Raw genomic sequence first — 20,870 nt, 5'->3', positions numbered from 1 at the left:
AAAAATAGAAAACAATTTATTGGGAAAGATAAAAAAAATTTGTTGTATTGATTTGTTTTTAATAATTGGAAAAAATATGAAGTGGTACAAATGGGATTAAACACAAGAAAGATACGACTAAAATTCGGCAAATAATTAACACAAGTGGCTATGAGAAGAAAAAGAAAATGGTAAAGAACAAAAGAATTATTTGCAAGAAGAATTCGTTTCTCTGATTTAAAACTGAATAATTCATTTTTCTATACAACTTGATGAATACGGTATTCGTCGCATTTGTGGTGATAGCTGTTTATGGGCAAATTGAAAATTGTGTGGATCAAAAAGAAATAAAGTGTACACTATGTAACGAAGGTTACTATCCAGCTGAAGATGGGTCACTTTGCTCACAATGTGAAGATACAAATTGTAAAACGTGTACTGATCTTAAAGTATGTACTCTATGCAAGGAACCGTTTTATAAGAATTGCACTGATTTTACTTGTGTTACGAGTTGTACTGCAAATATTGGATATTACAAAAAGAGTGAATCGAATGAGTGTGAACGATGTTCCGAAAGCTCCTGTACTATTTGTGAGAACGATCTTTGCTCAAAATGTGAAAATTATCTTAAAGAAGATACACTCACTTGCACAGACTGTTCTGGGGTTGGCGTCTACAAAACAACTAACGGTGAAATACCCGTTTGTAAAGAATGTTCCTCCAATTGTTTACATTGTCTGGACAACACCAAATGTTTTCATTGCAATTCTGAAAATTATTTGAATATGGAGAGTTACCAATGCCAAGACGGCTGCTCCGCAAGTGGGTTTTATGACAGTACAATAACATCATCAACAAATAAAACATGCTCAAAATGTTCCATTAAGTCGTGCGCCATATGTGTCAACGATCAATGCACTTCTTGTGAAAGTACACTGTTTTTAAAAGTCGAAGATGACATAACAGAGTGCGTTGAAAATTGTGGATCTGGGTATTACAGCACAGTAGAAGAGGGTATTTCAAAGTGTTTGCCGTGTTCTGACACCAATTGTGAGACATGTCCAACAAATGGAGTGTGTACCCATTGTAAGAGTCCTTTATTACTGAATGTAACAGACAAGAAATGTGAAACTGTATGTAAAGACTATTATTATTCGACCAATTTTGAGTGTCAGGAGTGTAGTGTTAAGTATTGTACAACATGTCCGAGTGATGTTTGCAGTGTCTGTGATTCAACACATCCATTTTTAAATACGACGTCTTCTCCACCATCAAATTGTATTGTAGAATGTCCAACAGAAGGGTATTACCAATTAGAATCAAATAAGTGCAAAAAATGCAATGATGGTCATTGCAATGATTGCACAGATAATAACGGAGTGTGTAGAAAATGTATGACTGGATATTTTCTTGACGGTACTGAATGCAAATTATGTTCAACTGAAATCTTTGGAAGTCCATGTGCGACTTGTTCACAAACAACAAAGCGATGTGAAGTGTGTATGGAAGGGTACTACCCGGATGCCAATGGCCAATGTAAACCATGTGCTGACATAAATTGTATGAGTAATAAGTGTGATACGAAAACTGAACAGTGTTCACAATGTGTCAGTGGGTATTATCTCAACACAATGGGCGCGTGTGCCACATGTAAAAGTATCAATTGTCTTAATTCCAGTTGTTCACAAATAGACAACACGTGTACCGAATGTATTAATAACAACTTTTTAGATGGTTCAACGTGTAAACCATGTAATGAAATAATTAATGGAAATTGTCTCACATGTTCTTCTACATCAAATAAATGCACAAAGTGTGATATAGGGTATTATCCAAAAAACAACTTCTGTCAATCATGTTCGTCGATTCATTGTCAAGACGACAACTGTAATCAAGAAAACGGGAAGTGTTTAAAATGTGTCAGTGGGTTTTATCTTGATAAATTGAGTTCAACGTGTCAATTGTGTAGTACTATTCATTGTGAAAATGACAGTTGTTCATCAGTTGATAATATATGTTCTAAGTGTGTACTTGGGTATTACCCACTTAACGGTATTTGTCAAACATGTTCATCTCTGAAGTGTGAAAATAGTAGTTGTGATCAATCAAATGGTAAATGCAAACAATGTGAAGCTGAATATTACTTAGAAGAATCAACTAATCGGTGTCACACATGTGAAAGTATGAATTGCTCTGTTGACTCGTGTTTTAGAGACAATTCAAAGTGTACAAATTGTACCAAAAACAACTTTTTGAATGAAACGAAGTGTTTTCCATGTGAAAATATTAAAAATGGGTATTGCAAAACGTGTAATCCAGTCGGTGCCAATTGTTTGGAGTGTCAAGCAAATCATTTCCTTCATAATACAACACGTTTGTGTCATATATGTTCTGATATACCCAACTGTAATCAATGCAGTCAAACACTTGAAAGATGTACCACGTGTAAAAATGACTCATATTCACTTGATAATTCTGGTCACTGTGTTGAATGTTCTTTAATGAATCCCAATTGTGAACTTTGCAATCCAAAATCCTATGGAACGTGTTATCTTTGTAAAGAAGGCTATTATCTTGACAATAATAAATGTGTCAGTTTGTTTTATTTTAATTTATTAGTGTTTAACTAATGAATAGAATGCAAAGATAATTGTGCTGGCTGTTCGAGTGCTACGAACTGCTTTGGATGTGTGAGTGATTCATTCGTCTTATTTGGAAATGAGTGTAAAACAAAAAAATGTGATAACACGACTGATATGAATGATGTGACGTGTTCATATCATTGTAATAATTTCACTTCTGTTAAACCCAATTGCGATTTGAGTGTCGAAGACTCTCTCAAAGGGTCTTGTCTATACCACACTGAATATAAAACAGAAGATAAAATTGAAACAAAATGTATCCAATGCCCAATTGGACAGAAACTGTTTAATAATGTGTGTACTATTATAATGGATGTAGACTGTGCTGCTGACTCTGAGATATGCACTTCAAATATCACCAGTGGAGTCTTCCAAACATCAAATCGTGTGGTTAAAACATGTGAGAGTGTCACAACAAATGCTGGTGAATGTGTTTATAGTGGCAATACAATAGTCGTTACGGGGTGCATTAAAGACTACAAACTGCAACCCAACGGAAACGACTTTGAATGTGTTTTTGAAATTGAAAGATGTGAAAAGTATCAACATAATAATAAACAAATGACAGTCGACGCAAACAGTTCAACACTTGAATGTGTGAAATGTCATGATGGATATTATTTGGATAAAGGAATATGTTCGCAATGCCCTTCAGAATGCCCAACGTGTTATAATAACACTGCATGTATGTTATGTAACAATGCTTCTCATTACGTTGTTTATAATGATGGGAAATTGATGTGTGTCATTAAAGAAAGTTGTTATGATTACAACGAACTGAACAGAACATGCATTGAATGTGGGAGTGGGTATTACAAAGCAAGCAATGGAGAATGTAAACGAAATACAATTGAACGGTGTCTCAAACAGACTGAATTAACGTGTTTGGAGTGTGAAGACAATGCATTTCTACGTAATGGGAAGTGTTATTCATGTTCAAGTCCATTAGACGAGATCTGTTTCTCTGACTTTATTGTTGAATCTCCACAGTCGAATACTTTTAAAACACTTTTTATTAAACAAGAAAGTGCCAGTGATACATGTGAAGCGTATTCTAAAAACGGATGTGTTCGTTGTGTTGTTCAACACTATTTGAATGGTGATGGGTTCTGTTCGAGTTTGTTACTATTCGTATTAGAATATATAGTATATAAATACTATATATGATACCTATATATACTAATATGTATAGTTATACATAATAATAAATAATAATATAATTTCCAATTGATTAACATGTAGAGTGTTCTGAGAACTGTACGAGGTGCTTAAATAGTGAGACCTGTGTGGAGTGTGAAGAAGGGTTTAAAGTGTCTGACAATGTTTGTGTCAAACAAAACAACGCGAACTGCGACTTCTTTTCCGACATCAAAGGTGGATGTGTTATTTGTTCGAGTGGGTATTACTTGGAAGACAAAGAATGTCAAAAATGTCAGAATGAAGGGTGTACCTGCATTCAAGCGAGTGTGTGTACTGGTTGTATTGCCAATTATTACATGCCAAATACCCTTTCCATATGTAAACCCTTTGAGGAATTAACAAATTGTATCATAAAAACTGATCGAGGGTGCACACTATGTAATGAGAGTTACTACCTCTCTGATGGCGAGTGTGATCTTTGCAGTTCTGCTTGTAAAACGTGTAAATCGAGTGCGGAAGAGTGTACTCAATGCTCTCAAGAGTATGTCAAAAAGTCGATTTCAACTCGATTTAGTTGTGTGCATTACACAGAAGTGCCGAAGTGTCTTGGTGCGCAAGAAGGATTGTGTTCTTCATGTGAGAGTGGGTATAAGCTGAGTGTTGATGAGATATCATGTGAAGAGAAGTCTTATTTGGGTGCTATTTTAGGGAGCACTCTTTCCGTTCTGTTTGTAATAATAGTAGTTGTCATAATACTGTTAATAGTCTTCTTCTGGTTTGTCGAGAAGAAGCTTCAAAAGCATCGGTTAACAACAGTGACACTCTTTAAGATCAAATACAGTAACTTGACATTTGTTCCATTGTCTGATACTTCTCCATTAGAAGTGAATAAGCCAGAACTTCGTTTTGATTTAGACGCTAGTATGGTACCTGTTGGGAAAGAGTCTCGAGACTTGATCTGTATAGGGAACATCAGTAAATATGAAATGAAAGTGCAGTTCACAGTGAAAGAGAGTAAAGAGAAGTATTCATTACGGTATAATCCCGAGCTTGTAGCATTAGAAGGAGGATATGCGTGTGAAATAGAATTATTCATCACCCCGCATTGTACTTGTACTATTGAAGATACCATTTCTGTTGTTTCCTTTAACATGAAAACGGGAGAGGAAATAGTCGATCAAATCAACTTGAAAGTAACGACAGAGATTACTACTCAATTGGACCCGGACGAATTAATAGATGAAAAGAAACTTGGAGAAGGATCTTTTGGAATTGTATATAAAGGGAAGTATAGAGGACACTCTGTTGCGATTAAGAAGATGAGAGGCTCTGCAGTGACTGAAGACCAACTGAAAGAGTTTGAGAAGGAAGTAGCGATGTTGGACAAGTTCCGGTGTGAGTATATTGTCCACTTCTATGGAGCTGTTACGATACCAAATAAAGTGTGTATGGTCACTGAATATGCTGAATATGGGAGTTTACAAGACTTAATTAAGAAACGCATGAAAGATCCGATAGACAAGAATATGAGAATTAAAATACTGTTGGACGCGTCGAAGGGTGTGAAGTACTTGCATGACAATGATATGTTACATCGAGACGTTAAACCGGATAACATTCTTGTGTTTTCATTGGACAAACATGTGATGGTCTCCGGTAAATTGACTGACTTTGGGAGTAGTAGAAACGTCAATCTGATGATGACTAATATGACATTCACTAAAGGTATTGGAACCCCTTCTTATATGGCCCCAGAAGTTTTAAATCGAGAATACTATAAACAACCGGCGGATGTGTATTCACTTGGAATGACGATATACACCACTATGTTGTGGAAAGAACCATTCCCAAAAATCTTATTCCCATATGCATGGTCTGTCGCTGACTTTGTAACATCAGGACAGATGCTTGGAAGAGAAGGAATTGATGAGGACGTGTATGCAATTATTGTGGCGTGTTGGACGAAGTCCCCGAAAGAAAGAATGCTAACAAATGTACTTGTCAAGAAGCTGGGGGACTTGATCGACAGAGTTAACTTTAAAACAATCAAAAAGGTTGTTGGGACCAACAATGAGATGCGACAAACATTGTTTAATAAGAAAATTGGAGGCCTTCGTGATAAAACAGCAGAAGAGACTAATACCAAAGAAGATATTGATACACAACAAAAAGAACAAATCAATGTCAAAAACTCGTTGCAAAGCACAGACTGCGTCGAACTCCCTTTGGTCGAAACTCAAATGGAAAATACACCAGCTTTCAAAAAGTCATCAATTGGGAAGAAACTCTTGTGTGATGGTTCGATGGAAAGTATACCAAAACATGCTCAAGAGGCACTCGAAAGTACTTCTGAAGGGTCATTATCTTCATTTGAATAATACTTTGTTTCAGAATAACATTTTGTTGTGTTGATCAGATAATAAATGTTATTATAAATGTTATTTTTATTTTTAATAATTTTCTATGGCTTTGTTCTAATAATAATAATAATACATTATTATATCTTTTAAACTGTTTATTAATAATAAAATTTATTATTTAATACTATTATTTGACACTTCAGTCTTTTTGGGGTTACAATTAAAAAATTAACTTAAGAGAAATAAAAGTATTTTACTAATTAATTAATTTAAATAACTTATCAAAAAACTATTATTTAATAAGATCTAAAAAGACCTAGGAATTACCTCAAGACACCTAAGAACTTAAAAAATTCCTCAAAAACGTAAAAATGAAGTCAAATAATTATCCACTTTTTCTATTTGTTTTTGTGACTCAAAAATCCTTAATCAATAAAATCCTATAGTAATTTCCCGAAGTATTTAAGAGATATTGTTTTAATGCCAATACGATCAAGGTTTACCACTAAAAAGAGGTCACCAAATAATACCAAGTGTTTCAAAACTTCCCGAGTTGATATTACAAAAACAAATAAAACAAAATAATAAAGAAAGTGATGAGAGTATTATCCCAAATCGGGTTTTATGTGGCACCACCTCATGCACCATAATAACCCTTTGCTCTTCTTATTTCTTCCAACCTTAATTAATAGAAAAAAGTCATACTGAAAATTTAATGTCCACCACCGCACCAGCAAAAGAGATCCCAAAAGAAGTCGAAGAAAAGGCCGGAGGATTGAAGCCCGTCGTTCTTTTGAAGACTCCAGAATTGGTCCAAGGCGATACTTATATGGTTATGCCAATGCATCAATCACAGCCATGCTTCAAAAAGGGATTGAAATACAGCGAATTTGAAGACTTGACTCCAGCTCTTGCAGGCCAGACTATTACCGTTAGAGCTCGTGTTCAAGCCGTTCGAGGAAAAGGTGGAATCTGTTTCTTGTTCTTAAGAAAGGGTATTTACACATGCCAAGCTGTTGCTACTGTCTCTGAAACTGTACCAAAGGGTCTTGTCACGTTCTGCCAGAAATTGTCTGCAGAGTCCATTTGTGATATCACCGGTGAGGTCCAAAAAGTCGAAAAGCCCATTGACAAAGCCACACAACAAGACGTCGAAATTCATATCACTAAGATCTGTGTCGTCTCATTGGCGGAAGTCCCACTCCCAATGCAAATTGAAGACTTGACCTTCCCCAATTCAGTCTTTGAGGAACAAGACAAGGAAATTGCTCTTGTCGATAAGAAGATTGAAGAGTTCCTTGAGAAGAACAAAGGAAAGGATCTCACTAAAAGACCATTGAAAGACGAATATGCTAAGTTGACAAAGGAGAAGGCATCTGCACAGAGATATGTCAAAGTGTCACAAGACATGAGACTTGACAATAGAATGCTTGATTTGAGAACAGTGACTAACATCGCCATCTTCAGAATTCAATCTGCGTGTTCCGGACTCTTCAGAGAGTATTTGACATCGAAGAAGTTTGTCGAGATCCATACCCCAAAGTTGATTGGATGCTCTTCAGAAGGAGGATCTAACATCTTCGAAGTCAAATACTTCGACAGAAAAGCGTATTTGGCTCAATCGCCACAATTGTACAAACAAATGGCTATCATGGGAGACTTCAGAAGAGTCTTTGAAGTCGGACCCGTCTTCAGAGCAGAGAATTCTAACACTAGAAGACACTTAACGGAGTTCGAAGGACTTGATATTGAGATGGAAATCAATGAAGACTACCACGAGTGCATCGATGTTATGGAAGGGATCTTCACTTTCATCTTCGATGAGATCCCAAAGAGATTCCCCGACGAATTGAAGGTCATTAGAAAACAATTCCCGTATCAGGATCTTGTGTACAGACCATTTTTGAGATTGAGGTATAAAGAGGGTATTGAGATGTTAAGAGCAGCTGGCGAGACTATTGGCGACTACGACGATTTCACAACACCACAGGAGATCTTACTTGGTGAGTTGATTAAGAAGAAGTACAACACCGACTTCTACATATTGGATAAATTCCCATCAGCGATTCGACCATTCTATACTATGCCAGATGTCGATGATCCTCACTACTCTAACTCATACGATGTCTTTGTGAGAGGACAAGAGATCACTTCGGGCGCTCAACGTATTCACGACCCAGAATTCTTGATGAAAAGATGCATCGAAAAGGGTGTCGACCCAGCTACTCTTAAGGACTATATCGAATCATTCAGATTTGGTGGTTGGCCACACGCTGGCTGTGGAATCGGACTTGAAAGAATCACTATGCTCTACTTGGGAATCCCTAACATCAGAAAGGTCACTTTGTTCCCAAGAGACCCAATCAGACTTAACCCATAAGAACACTGCTTTTTTTCATTAGTTTGTATACTATAATTTATAGATTAGACTCGTATAGTTCTTTATTATAGTAAAACAATAATACATAATAATCAAAGCATTCAAAGTCTGCGTTGTCTGCTTCTTGTCTGAGTTAATAGTCGGCGGACAACATCGGGGTGTTTGCCTTCTTCTGTCGGGTCTGCCAAGTGTCCCACCCGTCATCTTCAGTCTTGTCTTTACTTTTATCTTCATTGCCAATAGTACTCCAGTCGATCGAAGACGTCCCCATTGGGGTTTTGGCTTTACTCACTTCTGTCTGCATCTTGTCGTCCTTCTTGTTTTTAGTTGTTTTAATGACGTGTTGCTCAAGTAAACTCAATGGGATTTCAACTTCTTTAGAATTTGGAGCTGGCGATGGTTGTGTTGGTGTGATAGGAGCGGTTGCAGTGACTTGAATAGCATTTGGTGTGAGTTTCCCGTCAGCGATGTCGGTCAACATTTGTTTATACTTCTCACAACAAGGAAGGGAATATCGCATTTCCCATGGGGCTGACATGTTGACTTTGTGCTCCTTTAAATAGGTGCGAAATTTGTCATTGCCCCCGTTGATCATGTTACTCATTTGTTTTGTTGTCCATGTGTCCATATCTATCGAACGGACAAAAGAAAGATGAACACCCAATCCACGATGTTGACCACTGCATTGAATACAGATGAAAATACCATATGGAATCGACGCCCATGACGGATTTGGTGTTCCACATTCAAAACACACCTATTTATTAAATAAATAGTTATTATATAATAACTTTATAATTGAAAGATATAATTAATTGTTAATAATTTTTGATAGTTACTTGTGAGAAAGAAATAGGGTTATCCAGATTGTCATATGTCACTCGACACGTAAAATTATTCAAATAAGTAAAACAAACGTTGTTGCCATTTTTGTGCTTTATCTGCCTAAAGATTGCATCGCGGCGAGAATTTGGAAGAGAGACTTTTGAAGTGGACATTCTGTGGGTTTTTCGAGATTGAAAAAAAGACAAGTTAAATATATTTTGGTTTCAGGAAAAGAAAACTAAAAGACTTTTAAACATAGTTTTTTTTTAGTAAATAAATTAATTATTGTGTATTTATTTTTATACTATTTCATTAATTAATTATACTTTATATTATACTATATATTATTTAAATAGTTTAATTAAAATTAGTTAATAACAAAATCAAGTTTATTAAAATGAAATAAAACAAAACTAATATTATTTACAAAAAAAACAAGAAATTTATTTGTAAATATATTATAAATCATATTATAAATTATTATTAATAAGTATAGTTATTTGTAATATATAATTTTAATAATAAAAATTTGAAATGAATAAATATTTCAAATTTAATTAATTATAATATAAAATAATAAAATACAATAGTGGAAAACCAAAGTGAAAAAAAAACCAAGCAATGAAAAATTGAGTTATTAAAATCTTGATAATCAGAGTGAATGAAAAACAATCTCAAGAATGAGACTTCTGCTATTAAGAAAGGACTCAAAGCGGAGAGGGAGGTTCGAATGGCTTTTGTAGATACAGCACTCCACACTAAAGTCCCCAAATTTGATGTTTTTGAAGGGAAGTCGACATTTGAAAATTTTTATCAGTTCACTCAGAAAAATGCGCACCCGCAATCTGTTCTCAACCAGATTGAAACTCTTTCTTACTCTAAAGTACCAACCACGAAAAATGAAGAGGCAGGGTTTGTCCGAAAAAGTGAACAACACAAAAACGACCAAAACGACAAATTGGAGTCAAAAATTGAACAAATCGATGACCGCATTACTACACCTCCAAAGAAAATCCAACCAACCGCGAACAGTGCGAATGCTCCTCTCATCATCACCAAAACCAATTCCGAGACCCCACATATCGTTGTGACAAAGAGTCGACCAAATCAGAAGATGGACATTGAAGAAGATGGAGTCCAAGATATATATGAAGCATTGGAAAATGATCAACAGCACCACCAACAGAGTATTACTACCACTAAAATGACCATTGAACCTTCTATCATCAAGAAAGAGGGAATGAGTCACAAGAATGATTTATTAATTAATACGCCAATGAACACGTTCAATCAAGTCTTTGTCGTCGACGAAGAGAATGACGTCCAAGAGGTCGAGTGCTTGGATGTTAGTACTATGGAGAGAACCAATGGAACTACTGCAACTGTTAATAATAAGGACGACCCTTTCGATATCTCAGACGATTTCTTGAATGAAGTCATTAACAGTACTGCTAATACTAAGACAAGTAAAACAGACACGGAAATGGAACAACGTGCAATGGAAGAAGAATCAATGTTAACTGAGCCCGTGTTTAGAAAGTCAGAGAAAGACTTAAAACGGACAACGAAGAATAAGGAGAACAAAAAGAAGAATGAAGACATCGAAATTAGTTTGATGGAGGAGTCGTCGATTGTACAAAAGAAGAAACCGTCGTTGGAGATTTCAATGTATAACACTGAAGACGAAATGGATGTTGGAAATTCAGTGTACCTTGGCGACCAGACACAGACGAATGGGAATACAACAAACACATATGAGAAACAAAAAGGTGACAATCATGAAGCTATTATGATTGACGACGATGATATTTCCGGGTTGATGGACACGTTTGATGACAACGAAAAGGGGAAGGGAGGGAATGTTGGAAGAGGAGAGAGTACCACAAACAACCCAATGGAAATGGAAGACGAGATTCAAGTGAACGAGTGTATTAACTTTGACGAAGAAGGCAAGAAAATGAAGAATACAAAGAATATGAAGGGTCAAATGACACTCGAAGCGTTTTTCCATACCAATCGGAATGCGCTTGGTTATATCAAAAAATATCTCCAAGTCAAAATTACCAACTTGGAAGCGAATGATGCGGAGTTGGAAATTAAAAGGTCTTTGCAAGACGATTTGGCAAAAATTGCGAGTTTGGAACAACCTTCAAATCCACAACAAGACGACTTCATTGGGGAGGATTTCTTTGACAACACAAAACAGATGGGTGTGACAAATTATACACTGGATGGACCACAAAATGTCCAAATGGAAGGAGACTATGTTGAAGCAGTTGATGGGATGTTGCGAGAAGAGTCGAGTTTAATTAATGATGACAGCGGAATTGTTCGACACCAGCCATTTCGAGAGACGAGTGAAGGTGGACGGTTTTATGTGTGGAAATTGAATGAGTTTTTGAAGACCAATACGGGTATTAAGAGGCGGTTTCCGATGGCCGTTGACAGGCGTCCTCCAAATGGGAAAGGGATGTATCCGATTGATACCGATTGGGAACACACAAGTTTTACCTGGGACGAGGTAGCATTAAAGCAGAACCACAACGACTTTGGTAACGACTCATTCAGACCGAGTCAAAAGGCGATCATTAATTGTGCGTTGTCTGGACACAACACACTTGTCTTAATGCCAACTGGTGGGGGGAAGTCACTGTGTTATCAACTTGCGAGCGCATTGATGACGGGAATCACTGTTGTTATTTCGCCATTGGTGTCATTGATTCAAGACCAAGTCGCCAATTTAAACTCGACGTCACTTGAGAACAACGTTTTGGCGTATTATCAGGGGTCGGACTTCGAAGCGGGGAAGAGGTTCTTTGCGGAGAGTAAAAGCGTGTGCAAGCCGAAGTTGAAGCTTGTGTTCTTGACACCGGAACGAATACAACTGGACTCGTTCTTGGAAGCGCTGGACAGTTACTACAACAACAGGAATTTTGCGCTGATAGTGGTAGACGAGGCGCATTGCGTTAGTCAGTGGGGACACGATTTTAGAGAGTCGTACCAGAAGCTTTCTGTACTGACGCAGAGATACCCTGGCGTGCCACTTATGATGTTGACTGCGACAGCGACGGAGAGAGTGCAGAATGACATTTTGTTGTCTGTTGGTGTTGAGAGCGCTGTTGTGTTTACTCAGTCGTTCAATAGAAAGAACTTGAGGTACTGCGTCAAGCCGAAAACTAAGAACGTCATCGACGACATTGAGAAACTGATCAAAACGAAGTACCGAAACCAGAGTGGGATTGTCTATTGTTTGAGCCGCAAAAATACGAAGGATGTCTGTGATCAGCTTGTTGCGCGTGGGATAAAGGCGTGTTTTTATCACGCCGAGCTGACTCCGGAAGAGCGACAGAAAGCGCAGAGAGGGTGGAGTGATGGGGAATTTGATGTGATTTGCGCGACAATTGCGTTTGGGATGGGTATCAATAAGCCTGATGTGAGGTTTGTCATCCATCATTCACTTCCAAAGACCCTCGAAGGGTATTACCAAGAGAGTGGGAGAGCAGGACGAGACGGAGAACCCGCGGACTGCATTTTATTTTACTCGTATCGTGACAAATTTGTGTATGAAAGGTTTTTAATGGAAGACCAAAAGAAGAACAATAGTGACAGTGAGCACATAGAACTCTCACGAGATAACTTGAACCAAGTGATTAGCTATTGTGAGAACACCGTGGATTGTCGAAGAACTATGGTGTTGAGATATTTTGGAGAGAACTTTGACCCGAAGTGGTGCAACAAGACGTGTGACAATTGTTATAACCCTGCACAAACGGAGATTGTAGATTTGACGGAAATAGGAAAGTACGTTGTGAAGCTTGTGGATAAACACAAGAAAATAACGTCGACGATGGCCATTTCTATATTGAAAGGGGCAGCGGCTGCTGCGAAGAAATATGGGAAAGACGAAATTGGGTTTGGCTCTGCTAAAGGGAGAGACCAACAGCTGCTCGATCAACTAATGAAGGAGATGTGTTTGTCCAAAATACTAAGCGAAAGGATAGAAGAGTCAGTGCACAAGAACATTGTTGTGTATTTGAGGTTTGGAGCGAATTATAACAAATTTGTGAGTGGGAAAATGCCGATCAACGTTCGAATTAAAAAGGTTGGGCACGACGGAGTGGAGATGGAGAGTGGTGTGAGGATGACGACATATCAAAGCGAGTTGTTTGAAACGCTGGACAACGTTCGACAAGAGATATTAGAGGAAGTGCAAAAGAAGACGGGGAAGGGGTCGTTACTTAAACACAATTTGGTTGACACTCGCGCGCTGAATAAAATAGTGGTGGTGATGCCAACAACATTGGAGGAATTTGAAGAGAAAATCACGATGAAAAAGAATATCAAAAGTGCGTATGGGAAGAGGTTTGTAGATGCCGTGAATAACTTTTTGAGAGAACACAACAGACAAGAGGTCAAGACGACAAACCCAAGTATAAATGTAGTCAGAGCAGCTCCGAAATTAAGTCGAACGAAAGTGAAAGTAAGAGAAGAGGAAGAAGATGAGGAAGAAGACGATAGAAATGATAATGGAAATGATGATGATATTTTGGACTTGATCAACGAAATGCAGGACGAAGGAGAAGAAGAAGAACCAAAGAAGAAAACACGAAAGAAACGAACGACTGCAGGCGAGAAAGGAGAAAAGGGAGAGAAAAAGATGAGCAGACCGACGAAGAAAACAACAACCAACAAGAAGAAGAAAACGACAAAAACAGTGAAGAGTACTTTTATCAAACCCATGTTGTAGAATTGATTTTGTGAGTTATTTTTTTAATTTTTAATGTTACATATATATATAATGACATTGAATTAATGATATGGAGATTTTCATGTTTAATATAATAACCAAATGGTATATTTGTTGAACTCTTTTGCGATGGTTATCATTGTGATGTGTGTTTTTAATAACATTATTTGTTTGATAGATAACAATGAGTGGACTTGTTTCTTGTTTTGTAAGGTTTAATTTCATGTGATACAATTGTAGATTATATTAGAATTTGTCTGAATTGGATTAAAGTGTTACTTCACTTGATTAATTATTGATAAGTTGTGTATGTTGTTTTAAAATAAGTTTTTTTATTGAACAGAGTGTTTAGTGTATTTAAATTCAAACTAAGAATTTAAATAACAATAACTTGTATTCTGTATTTCAAAAGTCTTTTAATTACTTCATGTGATTGAGATGGTAATATCATTCAAGTGACTAACAAATTGAACAACAAATAAAATAGTCGAAAGTTACTTTGTTTATATACCTACATTTTATATACAATTCGAACACCCTAACTTTTGAAAAATTATTATTGAGATGGAACAGATAAAGTTGTTTTGTAAAATTAAACAACTTTTAATTTTGTATTGAATTAAAATTTCTATTGACAATAAGAAAAAGTACTTTCGAATTGATAAACTTAAAATGATACTCAATAGTTTACTGAAGTTGTAAGAAACTTGTTATCGTTTTCAATCAAAGGAACCACTGACTACAAATTGTTTATATATTCATAACAAAATAGTTGACGTGCAAAGATTTAATTCTGGATTTATTGTTATAAATATCAATTAATCCAAACGTCAAACATTGCTGAATTTATAAAAATAAAATATGAAAAACAGCAAATTGTTTTTGGCAAAATATTCACTCAATAAGACTAATCATACTATAAAAATTATTCCAATTACAATCGAATAATCCTGATATTACAATTGTGATTCTAATATATAAATATATTTATATATGAAAGCCGAAAATATAAAATGATAAAATATCAAAAAGAAGAACTAAATATTAACAAAAGCTATAATCTAAATATTATTGGCTTCTTCAAGTATAAAAAATGGGTTAAACGTCCGTTAGTAAGAATAATTTATTTTAAAAACTACAAAACTCCAATAATTAATTAAACAACACCACACCAAAATAGATTTCAATCATTCACTCATATTTTTATCATCTTGTACATAAAAACCGCTGAATAACATTGTCATTTGTTGTTAATACATACTTTTTTCCCAGTTTGACCTTTTCATAAAAGAAATTATTAAGTTCTTTTCCTTTGTTTTTGAATTCTTCTTCATTGAGTGAAAGCGACCAATTCACCGTCTTGGATACAAACGATATTTCTTTGATAATTTCAAAGTGTTGAAGACTCCGTTTACCCGTCGCTGATGACGAAAAGGTTGTTGCACATTCGTGTAGAATATCAATAAGAAGATATAAACTCTCGACTATTTTATTTGTTTCTTTTCTCCTTTTTGCGGTTTTTTCGTGAACACCACAAAGCACATCTCTGCAATATAACTCCTGACACCTCCGATCCACAACGTCATCAAATCGAACACAATCGTTACCTTTTTTTAAAGACTCGATTTTCAAAAATTGCAGAGCCACACTCGTCTTTTTCATGGGCGGTTTTATCGTGATGTCAAAAAAGGAGCTTAAAAGCGCAATATACACTGCTTGTTGACAGGACTGTGCGTTCCGATTCTCGTTGAACACCGTCGTGTTTGAATGACATCCGTCGTTGGAGGACGTCGATCCACTTGACATCAAAATATGGCCAAATGACAACTCAGAACTACTTTGCCTGCACTCGAGTCTAATTCAAACCTAAAATGTTTGGGATGGATAAAAAAGGAAGGGAAAGCTCTATTTTTGATTTCAAATCATAAATACTGGTAGTCCAGATTTGGACCACAAACAGTTTGACAATTTTCAATAGAAAGTTACTTTGAAGAATTAAGTAAAGTAGTTATATAATATTTTGTATTAAATTTGTATTAAAAATCACTTTAAGAGCAATTGATAAGTGTCAAATGCCATTGTTATGGATCATTAAGTATCTATCAAATCAAAGTCAAAATTAGTTCCCAAAAGTGGTTGACAAACGTCCGTTGTAGTTCTTAATTAATTTCATTGGATATTTGGCATTTGTAAAATAAAAGAGGCAATCATATCTCTTGTGTGTTTCCTTATTCATTACAAAGACATTTTTGAGAATGAAAAAAACCAATGGCAGTCTCAAAACATAAAAAGGGTATTCTACTTTAGTTCTTAAACATTGAATTTGTGCTTGTAAATTTTTACATTGTTCATGCTTTCTGATGGGAATTTCGGTCATAAAATACTATCCCATTAATTTAAACAATTTCGTTGGAACAAAGAAGTGGTAAACAACGTTGCAAATTCTATTGTTATAACTCATTTTATTACTTCAAGCGGAATTAAAAGCAAACACGGCATCTTTAATTTCGGCTTGTTCAAAAACATTTTTTATACAATTGCACTTTTCATTAACAAGAAATGGATTATTTTTGGAAATACCAAAGTGCATTATTTCAAGTCTTTTCCAATATTTTCTGTTACACAAATGTCCCACAGGGTATTTCGAGTTTATCATCATTCAGCAAAAATAAAACCAGTTTTAATATATAAAATGGCAAATCAGAGAAATTGACTTGAACAAATTATTGGAGCACACCAAAATCAACCGAAAAGCCGATATTGTAATTATGTTATGTAACTATCTGAATTTAATTGAAAATATCGTGTTAAATTTACATAATTGATCAAATAAAAAAACTACTGGACAACAACTTGGGGTTCTACCGGCGTTAGAGTGATTTGAGTTGGTTGGAATATCGCAATTAGCAGGGTTTTGGTGCTTTCTTTGGCCTTACTCCGTTAAAAAATCAACATGTGATTTTAATTACCCAAATTACTCTGCAAACCAAACAACAATTTTATTTAATGACACAAATAAAAAGATCACAAGAAGAGACGTTCATTACATTCTTTATTGATTTTGCAAAAGTTGGTTTTGCTTTCCACGATGAAATGGCAAAAAAAAGCAGTGATTGTCGAATGAATCAAAGAGTGAAACATACAGACCAAAATAATGAGTGAACATCCACTTATACTATCGGGATGACAATTTTGGTTGATTTTCAAGCATAAAAATTCAAAATAATTTAAGAGGCTTTGATTCAAAATCTCAAAATGACATCTTTTAACAGTCATTTAAAATCGCAATTGATTCTCCACAACACTCGATTTTTCATATGTAAAACAAATTCTTTCACACACAACAAAACATAGAAAATTCTAATAAAAAGTCTTATAAATCACTCTTTGGAATCGCTTTGGTTTTCTCTTCTTTCACAATCGCCTCGAGCTTCTCCCAATTAACTTTCGGGTTAATGGTATACTCGCTCTCAAGAGTCATCTTCGCACAAGCAAGACCATAGTATATCGCTTCCTCGAGTGGATATCCTCTTTGCATAGCAGCAACAGTCGCAGCGCTCAACGAATCACCAGCACCATGAACATCCTTAATTTCCTCGGTATCCATCGCAGTGTATGTTTTCTTCCAGACGGTTCCGTCCTCTTCCTTCTTCACAACCAACACACCGTCCGGTCCCAATTTCACTATTAAATTTTTCACTCCGCGCGCAACAAAGAGCTCGGACATTTTTATACACTCTTCAATATTCCCTCCGTCGCACTCGCCGCCTTTATATCCAATCCGCTTTGCCAGCCATTCGATCTCAAAGTTGTTTGGTGAGAAGTAATCGATTCTCTCTAAAATTTCCGGTATCAATATTTTGAGGGATGTTCCCCCCGTCGGCTCGAGCCAGACTTTTCCCTTCGCAGACAAAATGACCTTCTTGATGACGTCCAACTCAAAGTTGGTATCGATAACAACGTACTCGCAATTAGTGACAAGATCCATGTACTTCTCTATCTTGTCCACAGTCATTCCCTTCAACGATCGTTTATCTATCACACCAGCAATCAATGAACCGTCTTGGTTAATCACCCCCGAGTACACCGCTGTAGGAAATTCACTTAATACAATCCCACTCGTTTCCATGTGGATCTTCTCAAACGATTTTCTAAATACGTTCCCAAGAAAGTCGTTGCCCAACACACTCAAGAAAGTCATTTGGTTCCCAATCAAGTGAATATTCTCAGCCATGTTGTGCCCTACACCACCGCGGTTTTGCTGTACGACACCCTCTACACTGACCTCCGGTAAGATCTCTCCCCGAGATATAAAGTCCATGACAGACGCCCCAACAACTACTATCTTCGAATGCTTTACAACCTTCTGTGACTCTTTCTCATCGCCAAACTCTTTGCCCAATTTAAGTTCGTTGTAGTAAAAAGCAATTTTGGAACCAATCTCGGCGTTGTGCTTGATCAACGCTACATTGGCTTGTATTGTCTTCCCCTGAGAATTCGAGTTTAAATATCCCAAAATGAAAGGGGTGACCGCTTTCCCCCTAATCTCCCGGATTTTTGCTTGTTCTAAGGCTTCAGCCAATAATCCCGAAATTTCAGTCTCATTTAACGCATCTTTCTCCGGAATGGGTACGGCCACTATCGTCCCCTTTTCGATATTCAAATCATCTTTGACTTTGAGAAGATGAGAGATCGAGATCGTGGAATTGACAGCCGAGATTGATAGGTTGGAGGAACGAACGTAAAATTGAGGCAAGTTTTCCGTTTGATAGCCAAGGACGGAAACACCAGATGTCTCTAAATACTCAAGTGTTTTGGGAAGGTCTAATATGATCTTAGCGCCAGCACAAACCAAACATATGGGGTTGATAGAAAGCTCGTTGAGGTCGTTGGAAACGTCAAACGTCTCCTCTGCGCCTCGGTGAACACCACCCAAACCACCAGTCACAAACACCTTTATACCAACTAAGGAAGCGATACGGGAAGTAGCAGCAACTGTTGTTCCACCCCACTTCTTCTCCGAAACGACTTGGGGAATGTCGCGAATACCCACCTTTAACACACCTTTTCGTGTACTGATCTGAGAAAGAAGTTCTTTGGTAAACCCCACTTGTATACGACCAGCAACAATTCCAATTGTTGCTGGAATAGCCCCATTTTGCCGGATGATGTCTTCTAACTCATTCGCGACCTTAAGGTTGTCGGGGTATGGAAGACCATGTGTGATGATTGTTGTTTCGAGTGCGACAATCGGTTGGTGTGTTTTTAAAGCTTTCTCAACTTCCGGAGAGTAGTCAATGTATTTCAGAAAAGTGTCAGAAACATCCATGACGGTCTCTGGAGTTTGTAATGGGGTTAAAAACGTTGTTTGTGTTGCCACATAAAAGCCAAGCATGGTAAACACCTGGAGGATAAGGATTAAAACCAGGTTTTTTGTTGTGGTATCCATGAACAAGATAGAATATTGAGATCGACCTTTTTTAAAATATTTCGAACCACTTTAAAAAAAGAAAAAAATGTAATAAATATTATTAATTGTGTAATTTAAAACTGTGGTACATTCGTTATTAATCCATTATTTAAATAAACCATCTTTATTTTATTAATTAAATTAAAAGTTAATAAGAAGAATATTTAATTATCTTTTTTGAACTATTTACTTTCATTCAATTGTGTAATTATTATTCTTCAGTATTAGAAAAACATAGAAAAATACTTTTTAATCATATCATTTTTTAGTCATTAAGTATTAAAATAATATACACCTGAATACTCTTTGCCTAAGATCCATCACAAATAATCTTTTGAACTACGGTTTATTTATTTTGATTTATTAAAAAAGACACAATACATTGTCAATACACCATATAAACGAAATAAATCAATTGTTACACAAACAATAATAACCGATTATAAGACGCTATGTTAGTGCCAGTCAATTGATATGAAAATTTAAAAAACAACTCAATTATTTTGAAATATCAATTAGACTTATTATTTTATTATTATTATTATTTGTTTTTATTTCAACTTAAACAGACTCTGCACAGCACCAAAGTGCAAGAAAGGAGGTGGTTTATTCACATTACAAGTAAAGTACTTTTCTTTTTTTAAAATAATATTAATGTAATAAAAGACACTATTTCATGGTAAAAATAATAATAAACTTATTAGTATCTGTATTAGTTTAATACGTGTTAATTCAATCGATACAAATTTATAATTGAGCGTAAAGAACGGTTGTCAGGATTGTTTACAGATAGATGAAATAATACAAATAATGTATCATTATTGCCAAAATAATAATAATTACACTTGATAGTACCTTACTGTAATAAGCTATATTTTATAATAATTTTACTATAATTAGTTGAAAGTATTAATTTCATCAATCAAGTTAAAATGAAATAAATAAAAAATTTAAAAAGTTCGTTATCAACACTTTTTACTGTATAGTTTTTTGATAGTAATAATATTAATTTGTATATAGTAAATTATATCAATATTTATATAACTTTTATTACTGAAAATTTGTAGCTTTATCCAGGGCTATCAAGGAATTGGACCTAATCTGGAAGTTAAGAAAAAAAGAGGGAAAAAACTCTTTTTTTTCAAGTTTTGATTGATTTGTTCAGAAAAAAATCGCTGTTTTATTGAAATAAATAATCCCATTTTTTTCCGAAAAAAATGAACCACATAAAGGCAAATTCAAAAAAAAGAAAAATTTATCGTTTTTTGTTCTACTAATTAAATGGTTGGATAATGGGTTTTTGGCTTTCTATTGCAGTTAAATAATT

General features: G+C 35.6%; 6 protein-coding genes across 6 annotated transcripts; 3 read left to right on the top strand and 3 right to left on the bottom strand.

The window, feature by feature from the left end:
• Window positions 1-251: 251 nt before the first annotated feature.
• On the top strand, window positions 252-6,139 carry EIN_155640 (protein serine/threonine kinase, putative; the record flags this gene model as incomplete). Its single annotated transcript, XM_004258170.1, has 3 exons — window positions 252-2,574; window positions 2,617-3,738; window positions 3,864-6,139. The coding sequence occupies 3 exons, from the start codon at window positions 252-254 to the stop codon at window positions 6,137-6,139; spliced, it is 5,721 nt and encodes a 1,906-aa protein (XP_004258218.1).
• Window positions 6,140-6,836: 697 nt separating this feature from the next.
• Window positions 6,837-8,501, top strand: EIN_155630 (aspartyl-tRNA synthetase, cytoplasmic, putative; the record flags this gene model as incomplete). Its single annotated transcript, XM_004258169.1, has 1 exon — window positions 6,837-8,501. The coding sequence occupies one exon, from the start codon at window positions 6,837-6,839 to the stop codon at window positions 8,499-8,501; it is 1,665 nt and encodes a 554-aa protein (XP_004258217.1).
• Window positions 8,502-8,634: 133 nt separating this feature from the next.
• On the bottom strand, window positions 8,635-9,499 carry EIN_155620 (ADP-ribosylation factor GTPase-activating protein, putative; the record flags this gene model as incomplete). The annotated part of the gene is made up of 2 exons (XM_004258168.1): window positions 8,635-9,258; window positions 9,419-9,499. The coding sequence occupies 2 exons, from the start codon at window positions 9,497-9,499 to the stop codon at window positions 8,635-8,637; spliced, it is 705 nt and encodes a 234-aa protein (XP_004258216.1).
• A 488-nt stretch (window positions 9,500-9,987) lies between these two features.
• Window positions 9,988-14,073, top strand: EIN_155610 (DNA helicase hus2, putative; the record flags this gene model as incomplete). The annotated part of the gene is made up of 1 exon (XM_004258167.1): window positions 9,988-14,073. The coding sequence occupies one exon, from the start codon at window positions 9,988-9,990 to the stop codon at window positions 14,071-14,073; it is 4,086 nt and encodes a 1,361-aa protein (XP_004258215.1).
• A 1,206-nt stretch (window positions 14,074-15,279) lies between these two features.
• Window positions 15,280-15,879, bottom strand: EIN_155600 (hypothetical protein; the record flags this gene model as incomplete). Its single annotated transcript, XM_004258166.1, has 1 exon — window positions 15,280-15,879. The coding sequence occupies one exon, from the start codon at window positions 15,877-15,879 to the stop codon at window positions 15,280-15,282; it is 600 nt and encodes a 199-aa protein (XP_004258214.1).
• A 1,567-nt stretch (window positions 15,880-17,446) lies between these two features.
• On the bottom strand, window positions 17,447-19,522 carry EIN_155590 (hypothetical protein; the record flags this gene model as incomplete). The annotated part of the gene is made up of 1 exon (XM_004258165.1): window positions 17,447-19,522. The coding sequence occupies one exon, from the start codon at window positions 19,520-19,522 to the stop codon at window positions 17,447-17,449; it is 2,076 nt and encodes a 691-aa protein (XP_004258213.1).
• Window positions 19,523-20,870: the final 1,348 nt, after the last annotated feature.

Source organism: Entamoeba invadens (genome assembly GCF_000330505.1).
Source record: "Entamoeba invadens IP1 unplaced genomic scaffold scaff_1105074726367, whole genome shotgun sequence".
NCBI lineage: Eukaryota > Evosea > Mastigamoebida > Endamoebidae > Entamoeba > Entamoeba invadens.
The sequence above is the reverse complement of the archived record's forward strand: the minus strand, read 5'-3'. Positions and strand labels throughout refer to the sequence as shown.